The sequence below is a fragment of the Zerene cesonia genome, chromosome 25, assembly GCF_012273895.1.
Source record: "Zerene cesonia ecotype Mississippi chromosome 25, Zerene_cesonia_1.1, whole genome shotgun sequence".
Taxonomy (NCBI): domain Eukaryota; kingdom Metazoa; phylum Arthropoda; class Insecta; order Lepidoptera; family Pieridae; genus Zerene; species Zerene cesonia.
In genome coordinates this window covers 2,162,552-2,175,902 of record NC_052126.1, presented here as the reverse complement: position 1 = coordinate 2,175,902, position 13,351 = coordinate 2,162,552, and the positions used below count along the sequence as shown (strand labels likewise).

Below are 13,351 nucleotides of genomic sequence, written 5' to 3'. Positions count from 1 at the left end.
TCACGCGATTTCATCCGTGGGATTAAAGAAATTTCATGTACGAATGAGATGTTCCGCCGCATATGTAATTAAGTAGAATCCATGTTAAAATATATACTATCAAAAGAGGTTGAATTAGGTACAATTATTAAATGTATTTAATGTCAGTAATACGTAGAAACTTACGTTACATAGATTTATGGCGACATAAATCCACATAACCTGTTCGTCATGTCTCTACTCGGATCTTTTCTATTGAAAATCAGTTAAAGCATTCTAAATGACAGTAAGAATTTTTTTTCTACATGCGTAGTACGTATTGGGAACGGTATATTATAAAGTAAAACAATGAAAAATTTTCAAACATTTATTACGACATACAATCAATATGTAGATTATCAACAAAATACCTATTTATTACAGTGACTAGATAAATACTTAACGGGCAAAATGTTCGTGTAATGAGCGAATAATTATAAACTAGTAACAGAAAACAAGACGAAATTATAAATTTTCACAAAATCTATAACCGTTTAGTTTTCTTTATTAAGTTATTCGTTTTAAATCAGATGAAAATAAATTTTTTGCGCTGAAACGCCGCGTATGTGTGTGTGGAGTGATGGACTGGACCTGGTCTGGCTAGACCGAGCTGGAGGACCCTTGACCGCGTGGTGCTGTGCTTGCTTGGACGCTACTCTCTCAGACGAGGTATGTGCCGTGTGTTCCCGTCTTTCCCTATTTCGCTACACCACGTAGATTAAGTTTTGCAGTCCGCTTAATATCGAAATTAATACATATTGGCGCGACCTCTGACAATAATCCCATTGGTATACATAATTGTTTACAATTCTTTCTTAACTTAAAGATACCTAAACAATAGCGTCTTTTTTCTTGTTAAATGCGATAGAAACATGTTTTTCAAACCAAAGATAAATCCTCAATCGAAATATTCAATAAACACTAATAGAATAGACCAACTGGTAGATACCTATCTATGTATGTGGTTAAAAACACTACAGTCAGAAACACACAAACAGAGAAAACTGAAATATAGTTATTTCGATGAATTTAATGAAAGCAATCTATTGCATGTCATGTTCACCCAAGACGACTATTTTAGGTAACTTAAAGGGTATGATGCAAAACCTTGAAATTTGTATGGCTGTTAATAAAAATACAGATAATACAACGCACACCTAATCTAGAAGATTTCACAGATAAAATATGTCAAGTTTAAAATGTTTGGCACAAACGCATTGTAATACTTATGACTATAGAAACATCAGTCTTTTACAAAGATAATACGATTGGATAACACTACTAAGGATAAATTTCATTATTTACACAAAATAAATAGCTAATAGACAAAAAAACAGTGAATATATAGTCAAAAGAATATTTTTTAATTATAATGTAATTAAAATTATGGAATAAATATATTTAATACTTTATAAGTATTATTAAAAAGAAAATCATGATTCTAATTTTGAACTAATTTGAAATAAATTGGAATGCAAAAAAAAATATTTTAATTAATTTAATTACTAAACATTTACTTTAAAATTATCGACTTAAAATTAAATATAAATGTTATATTAACTTTAGTTTCTTATGATATGGTATATTTTAATAAAACAGTATATAATATATTTTTTAATTTATTTTATTATCTGTGATGTGGAGTACGGCAGTGACCTGTGTGAATGAAAAAAAATAATTTAAAAAATCTTACATTTAATAAGACTATAAAATGGCGATGGAAATATGTACGTAAACACGCAAACACATTTAAGCATTAAAACGAATGCATAGTATATACCAAATCTATAAATTTACATTTTCATTTTTCAATCACATTGTACAGTCATCAAGAAAAGTCAAACCACACTATGTATAGGATATTTATAACTTTATGTCATAAAACAAAATTCTTTCGACTTTTTTTGCTGACGGTACCTATCATACAGTTAAGACTATATAAAGCATAAGAAATATTACGTACGTCTAGACATGGCAGATACAGTTGCTTTCGAAGTACTGTCGCTGTCATCAGATTCCGAACGTGTCTGAAAACTTGTTTCTGTTGGGGGATAAAAACATTACATTAAATCTTAAATCTTATAATCTTACGATTTGTTAATGGGATAAAACTCATTTTATAATTTAAAAACGTTTCATGTACTGGGCAGTTAAAGGGGTAATAAATAATAATCTATGGCATAGATTTGAAATGTTAGAATTACGTTCGTTTTATATTTTCGAATTCATTGATCATGGAATAAATTCCGTACAACAAGACGCTTATTTTTATAAACGCGGAGGCTGAGGGCCACGTGTAACGTTATATATAAATTCTTATTGGACACACTAAGTTGCGTTACATTTGACACGAGTACCATTCATACCTATTTAGTTATCAAAGACGTACCATTACATCTTTAGTTATTCAGTAAGCAGTGGTGGTTCAGTGGTGAGGACCTTGGACTTAAAATCGATGAGCGGAAGGTTCGAGATCAGACGAGCGTGCAGGAAATAAATTGATTTTTCAGTTTTCCCGCGCATGTGGATAACATCACCACTGCTCGGAACGATTAAGGAAAACATCGTGACGAAACCGACATGTGCGAGAATCAAAGATCAGATAACATGTGATATTTAATAACCTGCACTTGGATTATGGCCTGAAGCCTCAACAAATATGGGCTGAAGATAATAATATTCAAGACGCTAATAATAATGCGTTTGACAATATCCACCCCGCGCAAGATTGTTAGCGATAAAATATAAAAAATTCAAACTCTTTTTTTTCAATTATTTTTTTTCGCGGTGCTATGGCGCTAACCTCCTCTGTTGTCTTTGAAAAAATTATCGAACAATGTATTAAGCGCCCCAAAAACTTCACGCACAATGAAGATGGATGAAGTACCCCATCAACAATATCCAGCCTCGATCAATCAGTGCTTCAGGAGCAGATAAGGCGCGAAGTAGCCGAGAAGTTAAATGGAACGAACAAAGTCATTAATTTTATTAAATTAGAACAAGATTGATGGCGGGAACGCGTTCGGCTTCTACATTAGCGATATCGGGTTGTACTTTTTTTAGTGTAAGATGTACTAAATGCAATGGCTTACGGCTACAGCTGATAGAAGTTTTTTTTTTTATTTTAACTGAAACTATTTTTTATTTCATTGCGCATAGGCAACCGACCGCCTCCTTGGTACATTGGTTAACGCGTGAGCGTAGAACCGAGGGGTCCTGGGTTCAATTCCCGGTGGGGATGCACAAAAAAAAAAATGTCTCGGTCTGGCAGGACACAGAAGGCTGATCACCTACTTGTCCCTAAAGAAAATCGATCAGTGAAACGGATGTACATCATCTGCCCCATACCCCACTAGGGGACACGGGACTTCACATCGCTCTTTCGCGCAAAAACTACTGAACCGATTGCAATGAAATTTGGTACGTAGACAGCTGGACAACTGAAATAACATTTAGGCAACTTTTTATCCCGTTATTCCTACGAGATACGGACTTACGCGGGTGAAACCGCGGGGCACAGCTAGAAACCTATAAAAGTTTTTTAAATATTTTATTAAATCGTTCTATTTAAAACGACGGATGTTAAATTTCACAACTAATTTGACTCTCTCTTCCATATAAACTAGACATGACGTCTCTATTTGTTGGGTGGAGCCATTAATTAAGACAAGAAATGGAAGATTATATCTGGCACTCATAAATATTAATTGTAAAGTATAAGTTAAAGTTAACAACATTTGAAAGCATTACATAAGACTTGAAATCCAAAATGCTAAGCCAACAGAGAGCAATTACTTACAACGTCAATATAACTTTGTTCATTACAGACAGACAAGACAGTTCAAATGGGACGAAGTTCCAACGCATGATGGTTGGGATAATTAATCAGTTAAAACTATAAGTGAGCAATCCAAACTTTTGCTGGTTTTGGGGTAGCTTTAAATGTGCAATAGAATACAATGGGACAAATTTGGGTACGAAGAATATTAATTACTAGTGGTAATTTAGTTACAGTGACATCTAGTGACAAATTAAAAAAGATTTGATCATAAACATGTGAATATTTCAATTTTTTTATGCAGACATAGACACGTTTCGTTAAAAACCTACATTTTTCAACCTATTCTTAATTTTACATAGCGTATATCTTTCGTAGGAGTGTCAATAACAACATCTACTTCAAAAATACAGAAACAGAACTCGATAACTCCGTGAGTTTTAACGTGATTCTATAAATAATCACAAAATCAAACATTCGAAAAGCGTTTGATCGAAAATTGTTGTCATTTGTTTAATATAAATATTCTTGTCCACTCTTGTAGAGACTCTCCCGCAAGACACCTCAGTGATTTGTTTTTTAAAGTGGGATATTATTATTATATTGTAAGTTTGATTTGATGGAATCAGACTTGCTATTCAATGCAATTTTTGCAACCTTTTATCAAGAAAATATTAATATACCATGTTACATAAGTATCTAAAGAAGTAGTTTCATTAAGCGGTCGATGTAAAAAAGAATTATATACCTAATCCATCCAATCAAACAAAATATTTCAGACCATACAGTCGGCTATCCCGAGGGCACTATCGCGATTTGCATTTGATACTAAATATACATCAATTTATAATAAAAAGTATGCGTATTATTTGAAGCATAATGTGATTTTGTGCGGAAATATTTTTTACACTTTACAAATACCTACCGCACAATCACAACAGAGAGCACGATATAAGAGTATTCGAAAATTTTGAAGTAGTTAAAGAATATAACAATATTTTATATAATAATCATCCCTGTCCGTATTGTTTAAGTGTTAATAGATAATATAGTATTTGAAAGATCATGTATATAAAATATTAAATAATCATATAAATACAACTTAGTTGAAGTCGTAAGTAACAATAACGTTATTAAGTGAAGATTAAAAGGAGAAAGTTCTGTTTCATGACCTCGTTTAAGGATAAATTGTTTCTTCTAAAAGACCTTATAAACAAGGGTTTATTGAATCATTTGTTTTCTGTAAAAACAGTGCTAGAAAAGCTAATCTCTCATCATCACGATAAGACGACTCGAAAAGCACATTAAATACTTATTAACATAACATATTCCTTAGTTTATAATAAATTTTTTTATCATTTTATTTGGAAACAAGCTCGATATTTAGTTTAAAAACCAAAAGATTTAAAATAGCTTTCATTATATTGTATTAATTTGACGCGGCTCTCTTTTTTTCTCCTCCTAGCTAGAAGAGATAGGTTTGTGAAGATATCTAGGATATATGAATTTATGTATGGATCAATGTATTATCCGTAGGCTGGTCAACAATTACCTACCTAGGTGAAATAGTTCTGGCAATGAGCTCTTTTCACTTCGAATTTTGACAGTTTTATTAGCATAAAACAAAGCTAAATAATTAATTCCATATATAAAAAAAAATCTATGACCACATGTTCTAGTGCTGCACACGTTTATGACAGTGATTTAAATTGAATTGTAAAAAGAAGAAAGTTCGAATATAAATGCTACAGTTTAAATCAGAGTATGACCCAATTTGCTGACCCAATGCAGTGCACTCGACTCCAACTATATATCAACTGAATTCTTTTATAAGCAATCAAATATAACAAAGTTTTCTCAGTTCTCTAGTCTTTTCATTGACCTGAAGGAGGTCTGGTCAAAATCTATTGACTCACCTATCTGCTAAGTCACGAACATTAAATTTATTTCTCAATCAGACTAAATGAAACATCATTTTTTTTTATTAACGAACAACCTTACAAGAGGACAAAAATGTTTACCCGATCAAAGCTCTAAACACTCCACAAATCTCTTGGAAATTATCCAGTGCGTTTGATCGTAACCGGCCAAATACAAAGGTGCTAAATCAATGATTCTTCGGCTAAAGCAAATCACTAGTAAACACGTAATTCGATGTAACAGAGCCAGTTTCGTTTTGAATGGAAGGTAGAAGATAAATTGTCGAACGGAGACGGTTATATTTCAAAGCAGACGTGATCCCGTTAGTGAATGCTGAATCAGCGTCGTGGATACAAATATCTGGATATTATCGCGTTAAGGAAACGAATAGTAATATACTACGAATTTATTAGGTTGGACGCTCTTGTTATATTGGCTATATAAATATTATATGGCGTTATAAATATTCATACATTCGACGAATAACAATATGTACTTAAACTTTTCAAACGTATTCTATAGACTTTACGTAAATAATTAAAAGTACACTTCCATTCACATGGAATGTACAGTATAAGAGGTGCCAATACCTTATCACCACAAGAAACTAGCGGCTAAATATGTGTTGTAAATTATTGCGTAGAATTTCTTGTTTAGGAGATAAGCGTAGAACCCTTTTTCACAATATTTAAGGGCTGTCGTGCGTATGTTCTAATGTTTGATGTAGGTATGATTAGGCGTAAAAGTGTTATATAATTATGTTGTAAAACTGATACGCTCGTACTACTAGCGCTGTGCAAGTCGTCGTCTCGTATTAACAAGGATTGCTTTGCATTTTCAGCCTTTAATTGATATTATAAATGTAAAAGTTTGTTTATTTGGATGCTTGTACGTCGATCACGCTGAAACTACTTAACGGATTTTGATGAAATTTGGTGTACAGAGACGGTATGTGCTGACTTGGGTGATAGGATACTTTTTTCCCGATTAAATGCTCTCTGGGGATAAAACAGGAATATTGATATCCGGGCGGAGCCGGGACGAGCGTCCAGTAAAGACTATTATCGAGTCAAGAGAACCTAGACATTGTGTGGTCGTTTTGAATTTTGCTATAAGATCAAACGCGTAGTACTACTGTGTGCTTCTTTTTACTGTGTTAACATTAACAATCTTAAAGACCAATCACATTCGAGATCACTTCACAAGAAATTGAGTGACAATTCAAATACCTCATCCAGTGCAGAATAATCTCAGTAGTGACAATGTATTCGTTCGCATCGCTTTTATTACCCAACTTGAAACTGCAGCGGAACTATCAAGAATATTGAATTTCCGATCGTCTATAAATCCCTATTCTATGAACAGTGTTTTATCCCTTGTGGCTGCTTTTAAACTTGGCTGCTTTGTGTGTTTTCTTTGTGATTTTAGTTAAGATTAAAGTTATTGTTAACTGGTTTGGACAAGAGGATGGAGGAGGAGAGGAGAAGGAAGGAGGAGGAGGATTTTGAATCGATTGATGAATATAAGAGGGTAAAACAAGCAAATCAATGTCGATGGGTGTTATTTAGTTATATTGCATTGAACTATGGTGTGGATCTTAACTATTGATATTTATATATAGCGTTGTTGATGGCTTATAATTATACTAGCTACGCCCCGCGGTTTCACCCGCGTAAGTCCGTATCCCGTAGGAATATGGGGATAAAAAGTTGTCTATGTGTTATTCCAGTTGTCCAGTCATCTACGTACCAATTTTGTTTTGTTTTTGCATGAAAGAGTAACAAACATACACACATCCTTTAAAAATTTCGCATTCATAATAATAATATAAAATAATATAAAAGCTGTTTCTGACATTATAGCTAGGGGCCAAGAAATATAGCTTTAAAAATAAAAGTAATGAGTTTAATACAATATATGCATGAAAGTGCTTCCCGATATAATTTTGTTTCGTATGGTTATATCGTTGTTTTCTAATTTGAAATATTATTCATTAACTAATCAGTAGTAAATGATAAAACTGTGTTATGATTCAAAAGTGTTACTTTAGGAAGTCTAATTGAGTAAATCAATGTTTGAGTTTGACAATCTGGGTTAAATGAGACTTACCAGTATCAAACCTAGGTCTTCCAGGGAGTCTGCTAGGCAGATCTTGGTTTTCCACGTGATCAAATGTACGGAATCCAAGAGCGAATTCGGCGTAAGGACTTATCTCGAACATTTCTGTTTAAGATTTAAAAGTTTATTATTAAATATTAAGAAAGTAGTTAAATATTAAGCCTATAAGGTTAAATATTTATTTAATATGAACAAAAATATATGAAGGACACCAAGACTTGACGTCGTTACGCCTTTAAAGATATGAATGAGAAATCTGAGAATTATTGTTTTTTTTTTATTAATGGGAAAAAATAAAGTTTATTCGTTTGACCTTTTTTGCTTTTGTTTTTAAGTGCAACTTTATATTAAATCAACAAGCTGTTATAAAACGCATGCATTATTTTATTCCCGAGTCGAATTGAGAAAAATATTAATGCATTTTTATTACATGTACTCAATGCTTGTAACATATATCTATCAATAAAAACGTTTTTAATATGAGATTGTTACATACCATTTTTGCTAGGTTTCCTCGGATGAACGGGCGAGGTATAAATCCTGGGTGTGTGTGCGTATCTCTCTTTATGTTCGGAATGTGACGCCACGCTTTCGTTGCGGGACTTCGCTTCGTCCGCGATCGAATGGTGATATTGGGAAGAGTATGTTTGCCTGCATATATGTCATTAATCAATTTTCAACCGTAAAGCTAATTGCATAGAGTCAATTATAGCATAGCATGGTTGCGCTGTACGATTATTAATCATGCAAACCACAGATAATATAATATCGCACAAACAATAAACCAAGTTAATGGTAATTTCGTTTCTGTTTTGTATATTATTTTTAAAATAGGCGATTTTAACGTCTCTATTATAAATATGAAGTGGTTTAAGAATTGTTCCTAATAAATGACAGTTTTTGAAGAAGAATTTCATACTCTATCAGTCATTTTAACTCACAAATGAACATATATAGATATATCCAGAAGCATTATATACGCCATTATTTATATTGCAAAGGTGGAATCATAGAAAAATTGTAAAATTTTTAAAAGTTCGTTGGTTTATGAGAATATTCTAGAACGTAATTTCCGTAGCTAAAGATCGGATTAAAAATTCTTTTACTAATGGAAAGCAATATTATTTCCGAGCGTTGAAAGCAATATTTAAAGAAAAAAGTTTCTGAACTACGCTAGCATCAAATAAACTTGGAATATACTGGAAAATTTAAATATAGTAACATGAATTATTGTGTGAATGATGAATCTATTTTATATAAATTACTATTACCTCAAACAAGCTGAGCATGGTCAAAGTCAAATAAATGATAAAAAATTGATTTTTCTTCGAGGAATATGATAAAATGGCATAATTATTTTGTATAAGATTTCGCTTTAATTTTAGTTTTATTGAATTGTTGAACTAACTCATCCGCCAAACTTTATCCTTTGAAAATTTAATGGATTTTCCTTGTAATAGCTGTATATAATGTTATAATACTTCTTTGTAAGATCTTATTTAAAAAAAAACACAAATATGTTTAAAATCATAGCAGCTCTTCGAGATTGATATTATTTGATTTTAATAAATTTGTGGTAAGTGCATTTACATGAAAATAGAGAAAATATCGAAATAAACATTCATACACATATCTTATTCATTAATTACCTGTGTCTTTTAAACAGTATACAGATGAATGCCAGCAAACACATAACCAGAAGAACGGAGCTGCATATTATCACCAACATGTTGAGATCCAGGAAGTCTGATGGCGGACCGATTTCCTCTATAGATGATCAATAAAACATATTTGTTTGAATAATTATATATGTATCTTTAATTTTTATTTGAGCATGTATTTGACCATCCATTGGCCTAATGACTGGTCTATTAGGCCAATCTATGGTCGAACGCATGTGGTCAAAAGAGCAGGTTTACCTACCCAATTAATATATTATGTATAATAATAACAATCAAGCAGTGGTGGCTCAGTGGTAAGGACCCCGACCTGTCGATTTTAATCAACAGGTCGGGTTCGATACCAGGGGAGCGTGCAGGAAACAAATTGGTTTTTCAATTTATATGATCACCACTGCTCAAACCGGTGAAGAAAAACATCATGAGGAAACCGGCATGTCCGAGAATTGAAAGTTCGACGATATGTGTCATCTGCCAACATGCACTTGGCCAGCGTAGTGGATTATAGACTTAACCCTAATAAGAGGTCTCTGTCCCAGCTTTGGGAACATTTATGAGATGGTGATGATGAAAAACATTATCAGCATTTGCAACGCCTCAAACGTGGTAGGTAGAACTGTCCCATACAGACTTATTAGGAGACTTCGATTTTGTACCAAAAATCCAGGCTGTATAATAAATAAACAATATATAAGCTCAAATCATAATTCTACTCCAATCAACGACTACACTCACCACCATCCAAGCCCTTGGTAGCATACGTGTACAGCGTGGTAGCGAACCCAGCGTCATTAGTGGCTGTCACACGCAGCTGGTACCACGTGGCGGGCGCGAGCGACCCCACCGCGTAGTTGGCGGGCGCCGACCGGAGCGAGTAGTCGTAGCCCCAGTGGAGATTCATATCCACGATCTGGGTTTCAATAGACAGAATCAATCATAGGACCGGATTCGAACCCGCGCCTTTTTTGCCAAGCCGTAGGCATGTAATAGTAGATTTGGGTTTCAATCTTAAATAGACAGAAGCGATCACGTGACTGGATTCGAACCCGCGCCTTTTTGCCAAGCCGTTGGCTAATATTCAAAGTTATAAGTCAGTATTTATATTTTAAACAAATTCTGTAAGAACGCATCGCCAACAAACTGTTTTGCAGTTTGGCAAAATTTTTGATAAAAAAAACTCATATTGTAAAAAAAATGTAAATGTGCTTCGTTGGGTGGGGGGGGGTTCTAGACACTCGAATCCTTCAATTGTCCTTCCTAATCCTTTGATTCCTCTCGTCAATTCTTATTTATCCCACACATCTTATTTGAAGCCGGCACACCCATTTGTAGAGGCGTAATATTCGCAAAGAACCTTACGCCTTTCAAAATGTTCATGGGCGATTTACTACCGATTTATGGGTAGTTTACCAGCAGGCGACCCACCAGCTCCATCGCCGACGTGACAAAAAGAAATAAGAGTGCGGTTGTTATTATTTTCGGAGCGAATCGGGGCGAATTTATAAGATGGTGTTTGTTTCGGAAGATGGCTCTTCCGAAAAGCAAACGAGAAAATCTTGCGAATTAGTAATTATAAGGACAGTTACTTCAGTTGTTCAATGAACACATTTTGTAAATACTTTTTTAAGGCTACTTAAAATTTTCATTATTTCACATTAATATAAGCCCAGAATACTCACGGCTCTATTATCAGCTCTGTGCCACATGTTGGAGCCCAGCGGTCTGTAGTCGACATCCCACTTGGTGACGTCACACCCGCCGTCGTCCCACCCACTGAGTTGTATGTAGATGTGGGACGAGTTGCTCCACAACCAGTCAGTGGTGGGAGGGGATACGGGTGCTATATTGAAATTAATTATTAAGCCCAGTCTATGTATTGTAGCTTATAGAGGGTGTCCGCTGATGTATATGCCTAATAGTGCTTATAGTTTTAGAAATGTTGTTTACGGAAAAAATACTTAAACAACAAAACGACGTATAAAATTTCGAAGTTCATCGCCATCGGCTAGACATCTTGTATAAAAATTGAGAAACTTTCTCATAAATTTATTTAAATAAAGTAATTATATGTAAAAATCACGTGTTTTATTTTAGAACACACTTTCTAAAACTTGCCTCCACCGAGAGTAGTAACATCAACGTGCGCAGGCGCAGATGTGCCCACGTTGTCAGTGGCGGTGACCCGCACGGAATACTTGGTCCCACACTTCAGCCCCGCGAGAGTGTGCTGTTGCACCCCGGGCAGGCGGTTCTCCCGGGCCATGGGCCACGCTTCTTGCCAGGGACCGTCCCCTTCACGCCAGGTTAGGTTGTAGCCTGCAATGTTGGGTGATGTCAGGACTTATATAGTATATTGGGCTAGGTGATTAGTGATCATTATGTGTTTATCCTTTCAAACTTCAAACATTATGCATTTTTATATCTTAAGAAGAGATACTATACACGTAATTTTAGTTTGGCAAGTTTAATTCCTTCCATTATAGGTGACTGACAGACAATAAAATCTATCTTCATAATAATTATGTTATTAATGTAAATTTAGCAATATGTATATTTTATTTGACAATAACTTCAAAATCAAAAGAAATGTAATTCCAACACTTTGGCCGATTTTAATCAAACATAACTAAGAACACTCCCAACTAATTCACCTTTCATACAAAGGAAAAGAAGATCGCTATTTTCGTTTTACACACACACACGCACTCATACACACACAAACACACACATGTTTGCGTCGGGGGCATAATGAAAAAAAAACAAAACACTACTCACTGATCCCATAAGTCAATGTATCGTTACTGGTCTTTAACTCATCCCACTCAATGAGTGTGGAGTCCTTAAACGGAGTGGCGCGCAAGCTCGGAGCGTCGGGGAGGGGGAGGACTTTTATACTGTACACTACTGAGTCAGAACCGTACAGGTTTTTCGCTAAACAGGTGTAGTTTCCTCCAAGCGATTGGTCGATGTCTGAAAGAATATTTGCATGAGTATCTACAACTCATTGAATCACTACATAGTATAAAGCAAAGTTGCTTTCTCTGTCCCTCTGTCCCTATGTCTGCTTAAATCTACAAAACCACGCAACGGATTTTGAAGGGGTTTTTTTTAAAGATAGCGATTCAAGAGGAAGGTTTATATGTATAATAATAACTATTAACCTACTCCGAAAGGCGAAGCCGCTGACAAAAGCTAGTTATAAATAAATTGAAACGTTCCTGTAAATTTTTACGTTGATTGAGGTAACACTTCTCTATAGGTACCTAAGTCATATGTATAAAATGCAGTTTTTATATTATAACGAAACTATCGTTATTATTTATTAAAGTTTAGGGGTGTCTGGCAGGGGGCGGTAACTGTCAAAAGTGCCCGGCAATGGATGATGAGATTTCTAAATGTATCAGAAAGAAAATATATAAAAATACTACTTTATATTTTAACGAATTCTTAGTATTATTTTATACACCTTTATCACCTTATTCGCTGGTCGTCCGAACCTCTATAGGGGACATGCATCGAAAGATTTTCAGCTTTTACAAAATAATCAAGGTCAAGGCTGGCTCTTGGGCTATTAGTTTATAAATTTTATTCAATAATGACATACTAAATTAAGCTCTAATTAGCTAACATTGCTTCATAATAAATATAAAAATGTATTTATTATGTTCTATATTGCATCGATCTTCAAACGGACCTTAATCGTTTTACAGAGTACTACTGTCTACGTAATAAACTTGATCTCAACGTCTCCAAATGCTACATCTCCACCTACTCCAGGAAAGCCACCACTATCTCTTTCCCATACACTCTTAACGATACCATTTTAACACGTGTTTTC

General features: G+C 34.3%; 1 protein-coding gene across 1 annotated transcript in view; it reads right to left on the bottom strand.

Moving 5' to 3' along the window:
• Positions 1-1,544: 1,544 nt before the first annotated feature.
• LOC119836818 (Down syndrome cell adhesion molecule-like protein Dscam2) overlaps positions 1,545-13,351 on the bottom strand; it is a 54,477-nt gene continuing 42,670 nt past the window's right edge. Inside the window, exons 24-32 of the mRNA XM_038362292.1 lie at positions 12,289-12,483; positions 11,629-11,829; positions 11,193-11,353; positions 10,249-10,423; positions 9,484-9,601; positions 8,331-8,485; positions 7,826-7,939; positions 1,982-2,059; positions 1,545-1,674 (exon numbers count right to left, since the gene is read on the bottom strand). Coding sequence (XP_038218220.1) covers positions 1,646-1,674; positions 1,982-2,059; positions 7,826-7,939; positions 8,331-8,485; positions 9,484-9,601; positions 10,249-10,423; positions 11,193-11,353; positions 11,629-11,829; positions 12,289-12,483 — 1,226 coding nt within the window. The 3' untranslated portion in view covers positions 1,545-1,645. The remainder of the gene's footprint in view (positions 1,675-1,981; positions 2,060-7,825; positions 7,940-8,330; positions 8,486-9,483; positions 9,602-10,248; positions 10,424-11,192; positions 11,354-11,628; positions 11,830-12,288; positions 12,484-13,351) is intronic.